Source organism: Aphelocoma coerulescens, chromosome 5, assembly GCF_041296385.1.
Source record: "Aphelocoma coerulescens isolate FSJ_1873_10779 chromosome 5, UR_Acoe_1.0, whole genome shotgun sequence".
Taxonomy (NCBI): domain Eukaryota; kingdom Metazoa; phylum Chordata; class Aves; order Passeriformes; family Corvidae; genus Aphelocoma; species Aphelocoma coerulescens.
Window position 1 is genome coordinate 59,713,196 of NC_091019.1, and position 19,852 is coordinate 59,733,047.

At 42.5% G+C, this 19,852-nt stretch overlaps 1 protein-coding gene across 4 annotated transcripts; it reads right to left on the reverse strand.

Moving 5' to 3' along the window:
• Positions 1-4,697: 4,697 nt before the first annotated feature.
• LOC138111912 (SERTA domain-containing protein 2-like) lies at positions 4,698-19,129 on the reverse strand. Of its 4 annotated transcripts, none has more exons than XM_069018449.1 (4): positions 19,023-19,109; positions 17,065-17,163; positions 15,985-16,103; positions 4,698-8,274 (listed from the first exon to the last, which is right to left on the reverse strand). In XM_069018449.1, the coding sequence occupies exon 4, from the start codon at positions 8,268-8,270 to the stop codon at positions 7,419-7,421; it is 852 nt and encodes a 283-aa protein (XP_068874550.1). In that variant the 5' UTR covers positions 8,271-8,274; positions 15,985-16,103; positions 17,065-17,163; positions 19,023-19,109; the 3' UTR covers positions 4,698-7,418. The 4 variants fall into 4 exon arrangements, with proteins under 4 accessions (XP_068874550.1, XP_068874551.1, XP_068874549.1 ...); XM_069018450.1 differs by lacking the exon at positions 19,023-19,109 and adding an exon at positions 17,642-18,709; XM_069018448.1 differs by lacking the exon at positions 19,023-19,109 and adding an exon at positions 17,366-18,709.
• Between the last annotated feature and the right edge of the window lie 723 nt (positions 19,130-19,852).

Here is a 19,852-nt window from a genome sequence, read left to right on the forward strand (position 1 = left end):
CTTGTAAAAGCTCAGCAGCGTCCTAGTTTGGGACTTGTACTGCACAAAGGTGTAAATTCCTGCCCTTTTAAAATTTTATGGTAACTATCGACTGTTGCCCATCTTCCTGCATGTTTGAGTGCCACAGGGGATGTACTTCACTGTCATTCAGACAATCTGTGTTGGTTCCCTGCCAACTGCAACAGCTTTATTTATCCATAGGCAGTAACTTTTATACAAGTTACTGATCTATTTGCTGGTCTGGCCATTCTGAGTATGAAAATTTTATATGGCTTTTTATTTTAAAGAGTTGCTAAGCACTGCAACTGATATTTTATGTGTTGAAAGCAGAGAGCAAAGTTGGGTGTTCCAAAACTAAGTCAGTTAATTATTTAATGATGTGCCTATTCTGTTCTTAGAATTAAGAATACTATAAAGCACTGACAGACTCCAACCCTTAATCTAGTAAACTGTTCAGTAGTGACATTACAATTGCTGTAATAACTTCAGTAATGCTTATGATACCTCAGTGCTATTAGCATGGGATGAAATGTATCCTGCTTAACCAGCAGATGGAACAGGGAAAAATACTGTTTTGAAGTGGCTCTGTAGCTTCCCTGGCCCTGGAGGGAGTTCTGCAATGACAAACTGGAAACCCCATGTGGATACAAGAGCAGGGTTAACTTTTTCAGTTAACCCTAGATCTGAATTAATTTTCAGTTTCCCTTGTATTCTTTCAGAGCTCTTAAACATGTATTAAATAGGTTGTAGTCATAAGTTCACAAAATGTTAAATTGCCAGTAAATGGTGAATGAATAGTTGAGGTTGGTAATAAACCTTATTAAAATCAATTTTAACATTAAAATCCCATTTTTATGCTTTTATACAAGAGGGGCTAGAGAGGGCTACTTGTGTATGTAACACTCACTGATGCATGAGAACCCTCTTTCCCTCTGGGTTTTCAATTTTGCCTTTGCTTTTTGCGAACATCGGATGAATGTATCAAAAAATGTTTTGGACTGTAACTCTGGCAGAAGGATGAATATGGCATCTTTCCCTCTTATTAGCAGATTTTACAGCCCTGTCCAAGGTACAGAATGGAAAGAAAAAAGGGTCAGCCTTTATGATTCAGCAGGGAAATAAACCCCTGGGGGTTCCAAAGGTGATGGGCTCCACCTTTCAGGTTTTTCTCTTTTGGACAGATGCTTTGGGCCACCTGAGCCCTCACTACCTGTAAGCACTGGCTGCATAAGGCAACTGAGGGACCTTGTAACTCCCAGCTCCAGTCTGAGATGAACAAATTCACCTTCCCAGGGGAAAAGACCAGCAAAATAGCAAAGTGGGAATGACAAAGCAATTCAGCTTCAAGACTGGGGGAGTTCTGGCAACCCTCCAGCCCCCATCAGAATTTGTACACAGCCAGCACATTTGGGGGTACCCACAAAGACAAAACCGGACTCTCAACTGACAGGAGATCAGGGAGACAAACCCAAGTGTAGCCAACCATCTTCAGGCTCATTTCGTAGTAAAAACGTAGCCTCGCCTTCCGTGGCTTTCCTGGGAAACGGGGGGGTGCCGGAAGCGCCTCTGACGCGTCCTGCCCAAGCAGTGACCGCTGGTTCCTTGAGTCATTTCCTCGTTCCTGCTGTCCCTGGCAGCCGGCCCGGGCTGTCAGCACACGCTGTGTCCCCAAAGGCACGGCTGCACCGGGGCCCCCGGTGCTCCGGAACTGGTGCGCTGAGGAAATAACTCCTGGTACCTCCGCACGTTTTAAGCTACGATTTTCAGCGTTTCTCATCTTAGTTACGAGCTCTCAGCTGTGAAATGCTGAGTTTTGATGAACTAAACGTGTTACTGTACTCTGTGTTTGAGGAAAGCAAATACCACAGACTTCTGACATTTGCTTAGGGTTTTGAAAAGGTGAATACGAGAGCAAGGCAGGAGTTTTGGACAGCAAAGCTAGACAGGAATGCCTCTTCCTTCTGCTGGGATTAGAGGGAAAATATACCCATAGAACAAAGTTTTACGAAGTTCCAATCAGCAGTGTAATTACTGAAATAGCTTCCTTTGTGGAAGGAATGCTGTAAACAGCTTTGCAAAAAAACCCCTCAAACCAACTTCATTGTGAAAGACTGAAAATTTTTCAGTGCATATTCTAAAATGGGGAATTTAATTAATTATAATAATTTTTAAAAGATCAAGAAAAGGAGGGGGGAGAGTCAGACTCCAAGATGATTTCTAACTATACTATAAACCCACCATTGGTTGTATATGCAGAAGATGGAGTCAAAAACAAATAAAATAAATCTTGTAAAAGCATAAGATTTTTTCAAAATTTTTTCAAGTTTTTTTTCATTACAGGATTTAAAAGCACTCTGGCATTTTTTAATAATGAAGATCAGCTCTAACAGTTTAAAAAATGGGACTTCCTAGAGTACTCCTACTCCAGTTAAGGCAGCAGAGGGAATTTGGCTAAAACTGAGCTACCTTCAAATTAATTGTTAACCCCCAAATTTCCCTGTGGAGCCAAGTTTAACTTTCCAGATCCACTCTGGAAGATTCAAAAAGTTTCTGCTCCTTCTACTGAAATATGTCTGAGATCAATCTCCTAAATTGCCTCCCACAGCACAGCCTGGATGCCAGAGCACAGCCAGCCTGGCTTAGTGCTCTGCTGGGTGGTATAAACAGGCCCTGATGAGGGAAAAATGTATGGAATGAAGTTGCAACATTTTTTGCTTTTTTCGTTCAAGGCGAGATGCCTCTGAAAGCTGGGCAAATCCTGAAATGCCAAAAATCCTCCCGCTTCCCCGAACATCTACTTTATTAACACACACTTCTACAGACACATGTTTGCATCTTCAGACCTTAAAGCCTCACTTCTATAATCAAATCAAAATCAAAATATTGATTTTGAATAGCTCAAAATTAGTTTTGCCACTAATTTATAACCCATCTTCCTCACAGACCTAATGGACAGGTTATTTAATTTTGTGTATTTTACTGTTGCTTGTGCTGGAAAATTAGTCTTTTAAAGTGTCACTTCCAGCACACAGATTACAGAGCTGGACAGAGCACTCTGTGCAGCACCCAGACCTCCCCAGCGAGCTGTTTGAAGCAGCACTGCACTGAGCTGTGCTGCTCTGAATGCTTTTTAGTTCAGATCTTTCAGCACGGCTAAGATCGATGCAAGTGTATGAAAACCTACACCATCTTTAAACAGTCTCAGCTTGCTCTGAAAGCTTCAAAAATATTTTCTTAAAACACTGAACTGCAGCACACCCTCGTAAGGCAGCGTTTTCTGCTGCCACGGGCACAGGCTCAGCTCTGTGCTGCAGCATCCGTAGCGGCTTCCTCAGGAGTGAGTCAGTCAAAGAGCTGATGGCACGGTGGTCACACCACCGGATTTCTGTGCAGCTCCTTCTAAACCTTTTTGAAGTGCTTTTCACACTGTGGTCAGCAGGCTGCAGGACAAAGGGAGGAGGAAGTCTGCAAGCAGCAGCCCCTGCAGTCTCATCAGTGAAAGCTGCTGGAGAGTGCTCCGTTATGCCTCAATGTGTATGATATGAGTGCTTTTTTTCCCCCCCTTAAAATGGAGGGAATTTGATGTAACTCTTAGAATGGCACATAAAGAGGCTCCTCTTTATGGAAATAATTAAAAATGAGGGGAAATGGTGATTCTGCCTCAATTTAAAATAAACCTTGAAGTTCATTTTAGAAGAGTCAGGATCTCGTTTTAGAAGCCCACAACAGGAAGAGGATGGAAACCTCTAAACCTGAAGCTGCTGGTTTGATTTGTACGAGCAGCCTTTCACTAGCTCAGAGTGGCAGGGCTTTTGTCCAGCCTGACCAGCACGCAGGTCTGAAGAGTCACCACTCCACGTGTCAAGGACGCTTGTATCTGACACTTGCTTTCAGGCACAGCAAGCCCCGAAGGCACACCAAGAACTGCAGGGGCTTCGAGCACCTCACACGGCACTGGACACAAAGCCCAGAGGACAGCTAAGGGCTAAGAACAAGTGTCACCTGCTCCCAACAGGAATGCCCCCGCCCACCCGCTGGAAAAACGCTCTGTGAGCCATCCCTTGTGTTTGGTTACAAAGGAGACGTGAGGGTGTAGTGTTTTTTAGTGAAAATTAAGAGCAGGAGCAAAGCTGCAGCTTAGATATTAATAGCTGATATAGACAAAGCCTATGGATTATGGTAAATGAGTATAAAATTATTAGAAGACTCCAAATTCCAAACTGCAGACTCAGGCTCCCAAGGTGGGAGGAGACAATGCTGTGTAAGACAACAACCACTGAGCAATGATCATGAAGATCCCAAACATTAGCATTATTATGGGTACTATTATTATTGTATAGGCATAACTGCCCAGGAACCTCAGTGTTCAGAGTCCCTCACTGGAGGCACCCAGCTCAGGCTGTGGTGCTTCCCTAAAGGAATCCATCCTTCAGGGTTTGTGGAAACCTCATGTGGAACGCTGTTATGGTGCCTGGCCTGTGTAAGTTCTGTACAGGTTTGTAAGGTGTCAAGTATTTCTAGAGACAAGGGATGGGGAAGAGGGGGTGAGTGGAGAAGGAAAAAAGGTTCAAAAGCCCAGGGAAAATGTTATGTCTTTGTGAGTAAAAGACCGAAGGAAAGGTGGCAAGGTGCCATAGATTTTTTTTATGCTTTGGTTTTAAAACAGGCAAATACTGAAGGCTCCAAAATATAACTGGTTTAAATGCAAAACTGTGGCTTTTATTTCCAAACATACAATAAATAGGTCCACCACAACTAGCCTCTAACTTCATTTTACATGGAAGGATTTTAAAATTAGTTTGTGCATATTTAAAAATTAAACTTCCCTTTGCACGTAATTCCAAACATAACCGAACTGCATTACACACCAGCTCATGGTCTTGGCACTGTGACACAAGCAACCAATTAGAAACAGAGCTCTGTAGCCAGGACTTGAACAAAAATTGCATTTCGAATTGTTGATAAAAGATCTACCAACACTTTAATATTTTTCTGCAGTATACAAAAAACTTTAGTACGTAAATGTTGAAAAGCAAGTTGTCTTCTCTTCTGTTTCTGTAGAGACTGCAAGGTAAGTGGATTTATTAAGTGTTCACTATTTGCTATATGATACAATTTTCATACCAAAATATCTTTACTGCATAGTAACATTCCATATTTTCAAATGCTAAAAGAGATTAGATGCAGTCTTTTTATTTTATCCCTCATCACTGAATTTAAAGACATTTTTAACCGCATCTCTGTTTCATCACAGTGCAGAAGGCCCTTAATATTTCAAGGATTTATTCAGTCATATTTTTAATACAAAAGTAGAGGCTGAGGAAAAGCCAGAGTAGTCTATACACAATGCACAATCTGTGTACATTCTGAAGCTGTACCTCTTCAAGAACTAGTTATACACTCTTCAAACAAATCCCTTTATCCAGCAATTCAAAATACTTTAGATCAGAAGTTTTATATTAGAATCAATACAATATATGCATATAAATACATTTATACCCTTCGGTTGCTAAACAACCCAGATGGCTGCGAGGATGACCTGAAATGGTTCTCCGTTGGCCTGGGATACCAAATTATGTCGGCAGCTAACTGTTAACCAAGAGAGTCACAGTAAGAAATGGATATCTCTGCACAAGGTAGGTGTGCCACAGCATCAGTTAAGACTAGAAATACCAGGTGACACCCTGGCCCCTTCAATAGGGCCAGGATTTCAACTTTTGTGAGATGCAACACACAGGCAACATTTTTTCCCTCTGCCGACGCTCCGTTCATAAAAAGTCTCAGCAGAACAAAAACCCAAAAAATACAACAAACCAAAGCAAAGGTTTTACAACTGCAAGTTTCCAAGACAGGTGCTGCAGCTTTCAAGAACAAAGTAAAAGTTTTATAATTAAAAAACAAGGGGAAAAAAAAATAACAAAACCCAAACCAAAAAGCAATGTGCAAGTGTGAAACTCAGAAGACGAAAGCAGGGATCGATCTAGACCTCGGTTCAGGCTGAAACACAGAACCCAAAATGCCTTATGGAAGAACAGTTCCCACTGCAAATCTCATCTCCAGCTGAGGAGGGTGTTTGTGTATCTGTATAAAAACACCCCTGCTCCACCCAAGACAGCCTGGGGCAGCAGCTCGAGGGTTCCAAAGCCCAGGTGGTCCCAGCCCCTGGGAGGGACAGGGCCACCTGCACCGACTCCCCAGAGCCCCACAGGTGCTCCAGGGGCTGTCACTGCAGTGGGCATTGCTGCAGCAAGAAGTGTTCTCAGCGTGGCTTCTGAAAGGACGCAGAAATGTTGGCTCTCTGAGTATCCTCCAAAGGTGCTAGAGGTTTTAAGTTTGAAGCGTTTCTTCCCACAATGCCAGGTATACAAATGTGTATCTTTTTAAATAATATTGCACATAAAAATCATCTTAAAATTTGTAGTGAAAGCAGGGTTGAAGGACAGTGTTTTCCAAAAGAGAATAAAAAGCTACCTGTACATAGTAAGTTTTAATTTAAAGAACGCCAAGATTATTCAAAATCTAAGCACATAATACTGACAGAAAAACGTTAAATTGCACAATCTACATATAAATTAATTTGTAAATACTTAAAAGTTTTTAAACATTGAATACCCTCGATTTCACAAATCAGCTAGGTCACTGTCAAAGGATCAACTTAATGAGTTAGAAGTACTTTCCCCCAGAAAAAAACAGAAACAAAAAGATTTGCAGTCTCAGATGAAGCATTGGAAAGAGTTAAAGCATTTCAGCTCAGAGGTAGTGCTAAACACATCCAACTAGAAGTCCATTATATTTGAACTATGATGAAATAACGTAGTAAAATGTAGAAAGACTATAAAATTTACAAAAATAAATAGTTCTGAATGCTTTAGAAAATGCAAGAGACTTTGTTGGTACGTGTCTTGATCTGCTTTTCTGACCAAAAGAAAGCAAAGCGTGTCTCATTTTTAAAATATACCCATCTCTAGTAACGTGTCTGCAATCCACACAATCTAACTCTGCAACTTGACAGATGCCAGCTTGGCATAGACTCTGATATTAAAAATAAAGTGGAGGCTTTGTAAAAGATCACCTCATATGAAATTTGCTTTGCATGTAAATTCTTCTGTCAAATTAAAAATTGCACATAAAAAAGTTTATTGAAAGAGGCATGAGGGGTGATGAGGGTTATGTGCCCATTGTTCCACATACACCCTGGAAGGAAAATGATGATTGCACAGTTCTGATAAATAAATTTTTTTTAAAAAAATCTGCCACTTTTTTGGTTTATAAGTTTTGGAATTATTTAGAAAATCCTACTATGGACAAATTATTATTTAGTTTGCTTTTTAAAGAATTCTTTACAACGTTTCCAGTGGCTTTTATCCTGAAACCAAATGAAAGTGGCAGTTTAAAAGTATCTTTGGGTAAAACAAGTATCAGGATCCAACCAGAATTTCCATGATGTGGTCCAACTCACTCAGATCTGTTCTACATATCTGAATGTTGTTTGCTGAAGAAGAATTACAAGATGGAAAGGTTTTCAATGGTTCTTCTGTAGCAAGAGATGGTGATCTGGGTGGCATTAGTGGAGGGCAACAGAAGTCTGAATCATACATTGAAGTGTCAATATCTTCAAAAATGTCATCTATTGCCAAATCCTTCAAGTAACTGGTTGAATTTGAAATCTCAAAGGAACCAAACACGCATTCAGCTCCCTTCAAATCCTGTCTATCATCTTCTAGTTTCAGACCAGTATTTTCTGGAAACTTTGGCTGGTCATCTCCAGTAGGAACCAGACAAGTAGGTGGGCTGATATCTTCTACAAAGTCTAAATCCTTCAGAATAGATGAAATAGCAGATGACATGTCGTCGTCTGAAACGATCAGCAGGCTGTTTTCAATGGGGTCTTCCACAGACCGCAGCTCACAACAGTGAGACTCTTGCTGACCAATACTGGAAGGCAACTGAAGGGCAATCCCAGGTGACTCCATCCCTGTGTAGCTGTGAGAAGCAGGAGCAATGCCAGGGCAGATATTCACTGGCTGCTGGTTACTCTCTTGTCTCATCTCCTCCTGGATCTGCCGCACGGTGTCGGCGATGAGGACAGAGCGGTGCAGGTTCGGCTCCACCAGCATTTTGTACGTCTGTAACTTGGTGAGGCACATGTTGAGCACCAGCTGCCTCTTGAGTGGGTATGGCAGACTTCGACTGGAATCAAAGGCACTCGAGAGACCAGCCATGTTCTCCTCATAGTCACTCAGCTTGCGCTTTAGGCCTCTCCCCAACATGAACCTGGAAGACAGAAATTATGAATAACCTTGGGCAGGCCCAAGAGACAATGCTGAAAAGCTTGTAGTGTACCATGTATTGGTTAACTTAAGACTTCTGATGTCACAGAACATCAAGAGACAGAATGAAATCCTACACAATACTACTTCCACTGACAAGATACACTTTCTAGCTATATTGTTTAATGGCAACTTTTTTTCCTAAACAGAAAACATGGAAGAAATACACTAACTCTTTTTTAAAAAAGCTACATACTTCTAAGTATATCTGACTGTCCACATGAAATAAAATAGATGCTTATATTAAGGATCAAACAACTATACAGAATATTTAATTTCCATTTTAACATTCATTCTTGGGTACATCAGGTAAGATTTCAAAGCTGGTTTACAACACCCATTTCGATCTCATTAAGGCATTCTAATGTCTTGCTCAGTGTCCCTGAGAACTCTCTATAGGACTGATTTTTCTCCTTTTTCTTAGGTGACCCAAAATTGTTTTACAACAAGACCGACAGCAGGGCCTCCCATGGGATCCTTATATCCATTCCACAGCTTGGTAGTTTGGTTAAATGATGGGAGGAAATCTGGCTGGGCCACTGAGCTCACAGAAACACAATCACTGCTCATGGCTGCTGGTTCACAACCTGCTACTGACCTAAGGCGTCAACTTCATACTAAGGACATCCGGCAGGAAGCTAACAAACAGCATTTTAAAAGTGACCAGTTTTGGTAAATAGTTAGGAAAAAAAAGTAGAATTTCGTTGCATTCATTCTGCTTTGTGTGCTCTTGCACTGAAATACAGTAGGTCTAGAACAATGTAGTACAAAAACTGTACACACACACACATCTAAAATGTAAGTGATCCAAACAAATACCTGCTTGGATACTTTGCAATTACCATCCCAAGTCTGAAGTGTTTTACTATGGACAACAAGCCCAACGCAATCACTCATAAAAACACAGAAAAGGAGTATACTGTGCCCAGAAACACTGCTAAATTCTCAGTTACACACATTCTGAAGTATCTGTGAATACAGACACCTCAGTCCCAAACAATTAAAAAAAATTAAGCAATCAAATTAGACACCAGTGGCAGATTAGGGCAGATCCTTCACACACAATGATCCAGACCCAGCACGCTGCCGAGAGCCTCCCAACTTCCTTTTCATGTGAGCACTGGATACTGCCAGCAACAGCTCAGCTGATGGCTGCAGCTGCCAGCTGCTAGCCTGTTGCTAGACTTTTGGGGACAAGGAGAAGGCAGCAGGATAAAGCCTTTCAGGATTTCTCCAGATTTGCAGGAAGCATGGCAGGGCTCCATGGCTACATCCATCTGCCCAGACAAGGCTGTTGGAGAACTCAGCTACTCTGGAAGAACAGAAAGCAAGCAAGCAGTGCATCCTCCTCAGCAAGACACACAAGAGAAAACAGCAGCTACAGGAGTTTAAGTGTCAGACTTCTCAATTGTATGCACTTTTTTTTTTTGAAGGACATAGCTGGATGAAATTCAACTTGTCCTATGACTGCATTTTTACTTAGGAGGGAGTAGTCTGGCCTATCTTCAGTTCACTAACGTAGTCACTCTTGAAAGAGCAACAAAGTTTAATTACTTGCAATTTTACCAGTGCTGCAATTTTTAAACTTTGGAACTCTTGTTTTTCTTCAAAGTTTTCTGCTAAACTGCCACAACACCAGCTGAATCTCTTTAAAAACCAGGTGTCTGGATGTGGTGTGCCTGTTCACCTGGGTCATCTTCCCACACTGATCACATATTGCTCTCCCTCTCCAGCACCCCATTAACAGGCAGTACCGAGCACTCCATTACAACAAAATCAGAACAAATCTGGATACAAACTTCAGGCACAAAATATAATAATGAAGTATTCTGGGGAGGCAGTGTCTATGTCAGGCATCCTCAGTCAAACTACTGACAATACTGTCAATAACTGATAATTTTTGACACAATCTATGGAAAATCACAATTTTGCAGGACAAGTAGACTGTTGCTAAATATACCAACTCTCATCACGAAGACAATCATTTATGCAAATCATAAAAAACTCACAATGAATTTGTGAACTCTCCATTTTAAGTAGCATTTAAATGTTGTGTACTACCTAAGGCATTACCTCATAGCATCACTATAAGAACAAAAATTATGCATCAAAAAGGCTATTCCTTCACTAAGCACCATCATTCCCATGCACTGCCCACTAGTGGGGTTTTTCTGTTTGTTTTGTTTTTATTTTTTTTTCTCTCAATTAATTAAACAGACCAAAATTTACACCCATAAGGGAATGAAGTTATGACCACACAGGAAACAGCAATTCTGACATTTCATACATTCAGCACATTTGATTTTGATAATTTACTGCTTTTAGTATTTTTTTGAAATATACATTTACACTTTGTTAGGCACACAGGACATACTATTCTTATCTCTTTGAATTATATAAATAACATTAATTCCTAACATCTCAAAAATGTGCTAGTATTTAAATTCTGTAAGCAAGCTTAAAGAGCAAGCAGACTATGATATGCAAGGATGTATAATTTCACAAGAACAACTTAAAATGACATGCTTTACTTTTCAATTCAAACAGTAGTCTAGTTAGACTAAATACTTCATGCTCATATAGGCAGACACCCTTCTTTTCATTCCTCAAATTTCCCTCATAAAATTTGTCCCAGAGCATTTAAGAAATATGTAACAATGCTCCAGCATGACAGCACTTGACTATAAAAATGAAGTGCAAGAAACACTATTTGCTCCAACTTCAGAATGCTTCTACTTAATGTACTCCCCACTCTCAAGATGTTTTTTAAAATACACAAACATAGTACTACCTTACATTTTAGAAACTCTATCTAAATTTGATTTTTTTTCCTAACAGGAAGGATCCCTAACTCTCCCTCCAGGAGCTAGATGACTTCAAAGGTTACACAAAAATTTGGAAAAGGCTAATAAAAACCAGAGTACCATTGGTACAGGGGATTTAAAAATTACTAGTGTCATGGTTGCTACAGGAGACATTAAATTTCAGTTCTTGTCAAACACACTCAGCTGCTGACCTACAAAAGACACAAAGCCCCTTTGTTACCAGCTAATCTACATTTTATCAGGCCTTTTGCTTTACTTTCTAACACAAGAATTTCTGACGGGATCAGATCCTTAACAAACTATTGTGTATTTTCTGAGTAGCTTGTTCTTCTGTAGTGCTGCATATCCACATCTCACCCCAAACCCAAAATTCAGTCAGATGCTCTCTTTCACAGCATTACTTTGCAGCAGAAGATGCTGATGGCATTATTTAATTATGCAATGCTTACTCCAATTTCTGGTAGCAGGGCAAACAAGCAGCTGTGCACACACGAACCCCCAGAGCCCAGACGAGGAGCAGTGTCAGCCCTTCCATCAGCTGACACGAGGGCACAGCCAGCTCAGAGGAGCACAATCTGGGCACACTAAAGCACAATGAGCCTCCAGAAACTGCACTCTCCTTACTCCAACCTAATTCCAGGAACGTACTCAGATCTCAAAAAATTGGATCAAGTAGGAGGATTTTGGGATGTGCCTATCTGATAACTCTATAATTTGTAAGTAAATAAACTGAATAAAACCTAAAGTTTATGCCAACTTCAAATGTGAGGTCTGTACACAGCTGTTCAATTATAAAAGCAGCAAGCTCTAAGTCACCCACTTCTTGAACTTGAAAAAGTTCCACAACAAATTTTTTTTTTTTCCGTTCAGATGACCTATTTTAGAATCTTTTGTCATGAAAAAAACAGGAACAATGAGGAACAACACATCTCAATTTTTTTTCTGGCATTTTCTCATTCTCTCTCATTATAGTAATGCAAACTGAGCCACAGGCTGTTTATGGCAGAATGCTTTTTAAATTATTTTTTCGGATATAGAGAAAAGAAAGCAAAGCGTACTCAATATTTGGGAGTACCAAACTCTCTATTCACGTGACTGAACTACAATGGAGTCTACAGAGAAATTCTGCCCTGACAGAATGTTCCTCAGTTCCTTCCACTCCTCCATGGAGGACATTTCATAGCAACTCCTCCCTGCTAAGATGGGAAGAAGCATCCAAGCACTGTAATCCTACACCATACCAGGGTTTGAAAAAACTTGGGAGGGAAGAGGCACATCCCTGGTTGGCAAATCCACACAATACCAAACAAACAGGCCTGGTCAGGGTGCAGCTACTCAGAAGAAACATTCCAGGCTACCAAGAAAAATTCCCATTGCAATATGTTGTGGACAATACAGGGCCCGTGCCACCATTTCAGCTCCATCTGTCACAGGGTCTGACAGTGCAGCTGTCACTGACACATGGTTGGGAAGTACAGCTGGGAACACTCTCAAGGAATAATGCAACATGTGAAAACCCTCAATTACTTCTATCTGGGCAAACTACTACTTAAAAACTTTTTTGGAAGATGAGGGAGAAGAACTGAAGAGCAAAGTTAAACAATGTTTAGAACTCAGGACCTCACAGAGCTTTAATTTTTCAGCAGAGAAGAGCTTCACAAATAATGAGTGTATCAAACACAACTGCCATGGTTAGTATTGTCTGAACATGAGCTTCCCATGCACAAAACAAGCACTGTAATCAACTACACAACAGTTATTTATTTACCATTAAATATGTTTAAATAGCAAGATAATCAATAAAGTACTTGGCCTTCACTATGCAGGTAAATGTAATTTAATTTATAGTGGTTCCTTTTGATTTTTCTTTTTAGAATATTATTGAATTCAGACTTGCTTGATCCTTTCTGTACAGCCACACTGCTGCATTTTCCAGTCCACGACTGTCTCAAAGTGAAGTATTACTTCTTACAGGACAAAAATAGCAGCTTTGCAGATGTGTAAGCACATGAGTGAAAGCTGCCTGTCCAGTTTGCAGTAATGCAACTTACGTATTAAAATCAAAATTAGAGACTCCTTGCTATTGTAATTTGGGCAATTCCCTTGCAAAGTCTCCTTTGTCTCGTAACTGTAGAAACCATATAAGAGTAAAGACAGACAGAAGTCTCTCTGGGCTGTAGACTTGTGCTAGTGACCGACCAAAGATGGCTGATAAGCTGGTGTCCTGCCCTCCCTCTCTTCCACGGACACATCTCACAAGCACACATCTATCTGCAGGAAGTGCAAAGGAAGACAAGCATCCCACAGTTACAGCTGTTTCCCAGAATTATTTGATGTAAGCTGCACACTATTTCTGATGATAATGCTTCCCCTACCTGACATACATTTTAGCTTAGGCAACACAACTTCATGAATAGTTTTAATTAAGTACTGGACTGGCTATCGGCTTGTATTTCACAAGAAAATGGAAAGGCTGAAGGTGCAGTTAACAGACACAGCACAAATCCCCTCCTCCCATCTGGGCTTAGGGCTGATCACTTGGACATGCCTTACATAACACCATAAGCTGTCAGACCACACAGAACAGTGCCTCTGATCTGGGGTCCCCAGCAAGTGCTGGAGAACCCCACACAGCATCTCAGCTGTTATCAAGAGCAAGTGAGGGAAGGACTAAATGCTTTAGGAAACACCAAAGTAAAAAGCCATTTGGACCTGAAGACACTTTCAAATATACAAAAATGTGTTTAAGTCCATTGGCACCCCACCCCTCCTCTCAGCCCTGCCCCAGTTTAGCCAAGATGAGTAACTGCTGGAGAAGGCACAAGTGACTAAAAGTGTGCATACAGGGAGGAGTGCAGTCCTACAGGCTTACTCCCATACCTAAACTCCTATGCAACAACTTCTTCACAGGAGTCAGAAATTACCAGAAAACAGCAGCTCAAAGAAAAGAGACTTAATGTCAACTTTTTAGTCAACAAATCTTGACCTGTAACACACCCAAATCTGGTACAAAGTAACTGGAACACAGAACCAAGATATGCTACTGTTCAGACTCAAGAAACCCCAACAAAAACAACAAACAAACCCAAAACCAAAAACAGACACGCACACCCCAATCCTGAAAACAAAACAGAGAAAGAATCCCACATCTAAGGATTTCCCCACATTTTGAAAGAAAGACTAGCCTGAATAGCATTCATTATGTATAGGAAAGGAACAAGAGGAAGACTGAGTTTAGCAGAGAATTGTTCTGGAATTAATAACCTTCCCAGTGTAATTCACTATGTGTGGAAGTAGAGAATAAAACTGTATCATACACAAATATTGTAGGAGCTGAAATAATGTTTAGGAAGCACTTGGAACTTTTACCTTGATTTAGAAGTTAGTTTGAAACCCCCCACAACACCCTGCTTATGTTATGTCTAACGGGATCTGGAAAATTCCTGCACTTAAGGACATCTTTCTAAGTTCCTTACTCCCATTTCATTTCACAAAGCACTGATAAGAGCTTTGCTTTACAAACTGTGGCAGCTAAGTTTCAGAGCATGACATTTCACTCTGGAGAAGGAACTCCTCTGTTAGGATCTGTACCTTCCACAGCTAAAACAAGTGGATCCAGGCTGTTCCCAAGAGTAAATGAACCACATTCTTAGCAGCTGATATCTAATGCTAGAGTATAAGGGAGAGCTGCTGAGGGAGCTCCAGTGTTCCAGTGCTCAGCAGAGAGAAACTTTCATCCTTAAAAAAACCCAAACTAAACCACTATCACTCTTGTCTGTCACTTGTGTATCTCCTTCCACATTTACTAACAAAACTCACATATATATTTTAATGAGAATATGTTTAGCAAAGTTTTTTCCAGGAATTTTGGGTGGATTTTTTTTTTTAGTGGAACAAGGGCCTGGAATAATTTAAACTAAGGATCAATAGTAGTTGGCAAAAGCTAATACATGATCAAGAGTTACTAAACCTAGAAACTCCCATAGTAAAATGAAACTATAATTAAATGAGAATATAAAGCACTCATAAAGGAAACAACAAGAACCAAACCACCCCGGTTACACCAAAGCATCTCACTGGAGAGACAAAGGATCAACAGATCTGCAAATGCAATGACACACCTCTTCACAGCTTGTTCTAGTCAACTGAACAGTTCTCAATCCATTTTCCTTACCCTACTTGCTTCAAATAGAGATACTGGATGCATTCACCTACATAACACTGACACGTGTTTTAGAGTTACAGCAATCCAAAAGATCCACTAATAAAGGAACTTATAGCTTATTACATATTAGAAATTGGCATGCCCATACTTTAACAGAAAAAAATGGGACCATTAACAGTAAAAGCAAACAAGAAAAAAAGCTCTTTTCTTGATAGAGGACTGTGCATTTATTCTTTCAGTTACCAAATCAGAAATCACTGAATTTTCTCGTGTAGCACACAACTTTACTTCAGTATCCCAAGTGCCACCTTCTCACGCAACAAGATTGTAACACTCAATTTTAGCAGCTGAACAGTGAATCTCACTGTAAGATTTAAGCCTCAGTTGACCAATTTCCAAGAAAAATGGGATCTTACAGCAATATGCTTTGTTGCATTGTAATAATTCCCCCTTACAAAAAACGATAATTGAAATTCAGAATGCTCAAGCCAAAGAGTTTATACTATCCAGTAAGTCTAAGCACCTCACTTTATATTACATATCCCGTTTTCAAAAGACATATTTCAGTTTACCATTCTAATCCACAAATAACATCTGCAGCCCATTATCAGAATGTGCCCTATGCCCAAAAGATACAATTTCATAAAAATATACAAGTACTTACCCTTAGAAAACAGAAAGGAGTCCAGGCAGGAAGATTCTGGATTTTGCATAAAGCGTGGTCATCCAAGAGTCTTGAACTATCCCAGAGGCCAAGCCATCCACCGAGGTAGGATGATGCGACTTAAGAGGAAAAACAAAACCAGACCAGAGTATTTAATTACTATGTGGTGGTTTTTATTTTTTTAAACCAGAAGTATTAAGCACACAATTTAATATAGCTTTTTAAATCATTTGTGCTAAATTCTATTAAAACAGATAAATATGGGTAAAACCCCCTAAAGTTCATGAATACACTGAAATAAGAGGACTGAACAGTTTCACCTGGGAACACATAAAATGTGGAAATTATCTTTCATAAATTACAGAATGCTGATCCTCTAACTTTTAGGCTTTAGGATAAGGATTTGCAGTGATATTTATTCAGGTTATCGAACACCAATTTACAATTGTATTCATCTCCAAAATCACAAAATCAGGAGAGAGAATACCATGCACTGTGAAGAACTACATTTCAGAATTATCTCCTAACACTAACAGGCTGCAAAAGCAGTTAAGATTTTAATTTAATTTCCCAACGTTCCTCTATTTCAGCATACACAAAACCAGTATGAGAAGATATTTAACAAGGTGTCCTATGATTGTGTCTAATATTCCGTGCAGCACCATTTCCATCAAAACCCTGATATAATCATGGATTAACTCAAAGCATTGGAAACTGGGAAGTATGAAAAGGCTGAAGTGACAGTAAACTATGCACTAGGCTAGGAGATGTGGAGGGAATTGCACGATCCATGCTCTTGAGGTCTCACCTCCACCTGGAGAATCAATTAGTTGTGAATTCCAAGAATTAAAGCCCTTGCAGGGGCTAACAGCCTGCAGCCAGGATTGGATGTGACATGCCTGTTTGTGCACATCACACACACAGACACCTGACCCAGCTACGGCAAACAGCCTCAAAAATGCACCACAGGAGCAAGGATCAGTACTATCCAGATAAACACAGTCCTTCATGATCAAAAATCAAGAGTTCATACATTATTTCACGAATCTTAAAATAATACATAGTGAAAGGCAGTCTTACATTCAGACAGACGGGCAAGTAAACGCCTACAGTGCATCTTACATAGCAACTCATAGCCTGATGCTACCAAAGGGCTCCTCCGCTTACAGAAGCTTGGAACTGTAAAGATGCAGCAAAACAGCAGTAAAATGCCCGTGACCTAAGCAAGCCAAACCTAACCCACAGCAACAAACACATTAACATCTCCCTCCTCCTCCTAAAAGCTGACTTCTTTCCCAGTATAAGGAAATCCATGCTATCTGTAAATAATAATAATTAAAAAAAAAAGCCCCAAACAAAGAGACAAACGAAGATTCATAACCTATTTGCTCTGAAACAGTGGACTTCAGATGGTCACTATTGAGGTTCATTAAAGTGTACTGGCTAGGTCACAGAGAGAGGTGTGCAGTCACTGCATTTTCTATTCACTGAATATAAAAACACATATTTTAGAATTTTAGGATTTTTTTAACGCTAAAACTTCACAAAGCTCACAAGCATACTAAAACGTTGGAAAGTTTTAGATTTTACCACCTTAGTTAAGAAACCCCAAACCCAACAAAATTAGAACCACTGGATAAAAAAACAGTACTGTTACTTGTATTTTAGAAGTCCAATATTTTGCTAGAAGGAGATCAAGTCAAGAAGTTTTCAAATTTAATTTCTTTATTATATACTTCAAAGGATTCCTGCAGAAGTAACTGTGGAAGTTGTGACTTTTGCCCTGTATGATTTCACACTGGGATGAGTGTCAGGAAGAAGTACAGAGGTAAGGTTATTAGGTTTAGTTTTTACAATCTGTTAGGAAAAAAAAGACAACTATAGAAGACACAGAGTAGCTGTACATCACTATGAATTTTACGTCTAGTGGATTACTTTTTGTTTCTTCACAAATGCACCCCATTTAGGACCTGTTTAGGGGTAACTTTAGAATTTTGAGATTACAGCATCATGTTAATGGTATTTCCCCCATTGCAGCTAACTGCCTGAACGACAGAATTTTAGCCACTTCAAAAATAAAGTGGAAAACTACTGCGTAACGCTCCTACCCATGCTTTTAGAAACTAGCATTCCAACACAGTTTGAAAAATTCCAGGCCTAACTAGGGCAGAAATTATTAACTGTACCTATCTGCGAGCTTACTCTGCAATACGCATAAAAGAGACCAATTTTATGCTCCTCCACTCCTATCCACCTGCTCGCAGCCCAGACTGACGCGCATTTACTGAGCCAAACAAAACCTGCTATTAAAAATGTAACTGCAGCATATACATGAATCGCAACTACCAAGGGGCAGCGATCAGGAGTGCCAGGATGGAAACGCTGGGATTGAGGGAAAGCCCTTTCCTGCCGCCCTCCCGCAGCCGCTCCCACGGCTCCTGCCACCATTTGGCCTTTGTGGAAGGAGTGTCGGTGCTTCCTGCCGGCGTCCCGCCTCCCCCCCCTCCCCGCGGCCGTGGGCAGCGGTAACCAGAGACAACCTTGGGCTTCCCGAGCTGCGAAAAGTTACACTCCTCCCCCTTCCTCCGCCCGGCTCGCTCAGACCCCGGCCGGGCTAATTATAACTGCGCGAACAACTTCCACCGCCGGCCGCGCTCCGGGCGCTCCCCCCGCGCCCAGCCCAGCTCCCCGGGGCCGCCGTGCCCGCACCCCGGCCTCGCTGTGCCCCCCGCACCCAGCTCAGCTGCCCGGGGCCGCCGTCCCTCCGCACCGCGCCGCGCAACCCCGGGGCCCGCCGTCCGCTCCACCTGTCCCTGCTGTCCCCTCCTCTCCCACCGCACCACCGGGTAACCCCCCACCCCTCACCGGCAGAGCCCCCCCCCCCCCCCCCTCGCCCCGTCGGGGCTCCCGCCGCGCCCGCCTTGGCCTCTCGCCGTGCCCGGCCGTCACCCCGCGGCCGCCACTACCCTCCCCCTGCCCCCGGCTCCCAGCCCCGCGCCCTCCCGCCGCCTCCCGCCGTCTTCCGACCGGCGCCCCACCTGGGAGCAGAGGAACCCCCCGTTCCTTCGCAGCCGGCCGAGCTCCCTCCCTTCGGCGGGGCTGGCACTCCGGCCGGGAGGAGGCGGAGGCAGCGCCACCCCCGCCGGGCCCCGGCAGCCTCCGCTCCGCCCTTCCCTCCGCCCGCGGCGGGGCGCGCGGGGGCGCTGCGTGCGCGGCGCGCGCCAGCTGCCCGCCCTCCCATTGGCCGGCGGCCCTTTCAACCTGCCCGGCAACCATTTTCTGACTGGCGGGCGAGCCGGGGGGGCGGGGCCACGGCTGGCCCCGCGGTGCCGCCCAATGAGAGCGCCGGGAGCGCCGGGGAGGGCGGGGCCGCGCGCCGGCCTCGCCCAATGGGGACATGGGCGCCGCCGAGTCCCGGCGCCCCCGGTGCGGCGCTCCGGGGGGGCCCCGCCCGTGCTGCCGGGGGTGGCGGAGCGGCCGGGCCGGGCTGCGCTCGGCACCGCACTGCTCCGCCCGCCCCTGCCGCACCTTGTAACCACCGCGGAGCCACCGGCCAGCCCGGACCCAAGCCCAGAACCACCACCCCCCGCCTTTTTTTTTTTTTTTTTTTTATAAGCTCGCAGTCCGTCTGTGACCAAAACTACCAAATTTCAGTAAAAGGCACGCCCAGGGCCTCCACAGAGCAGCGTTCTCACAACGCCCGGTGCCAGGGCTGTTGGGAAACGAGGCGCACACGTCTCCCGACCAGCCCTAGAGCTACGTCAAACATTGCACAATTCTGCCATGAATATTCACTTGATTTTTTTTTTATTTTTTCAAAGATGAAGTGGTTTTAGCCATGCTCAAACCTCGTATTTGCTTTTCATGG

What these genes read in the sequence shown, in the direction of transcription:
- LOC138111912 (XM_069018451.1), bottom strand. Translation starts at nt 8,270, where the DNA reads ATGTTGGGGAGAGGCCTAAAGCGCAAGCTGAGTGACTATGAGGAGAAC.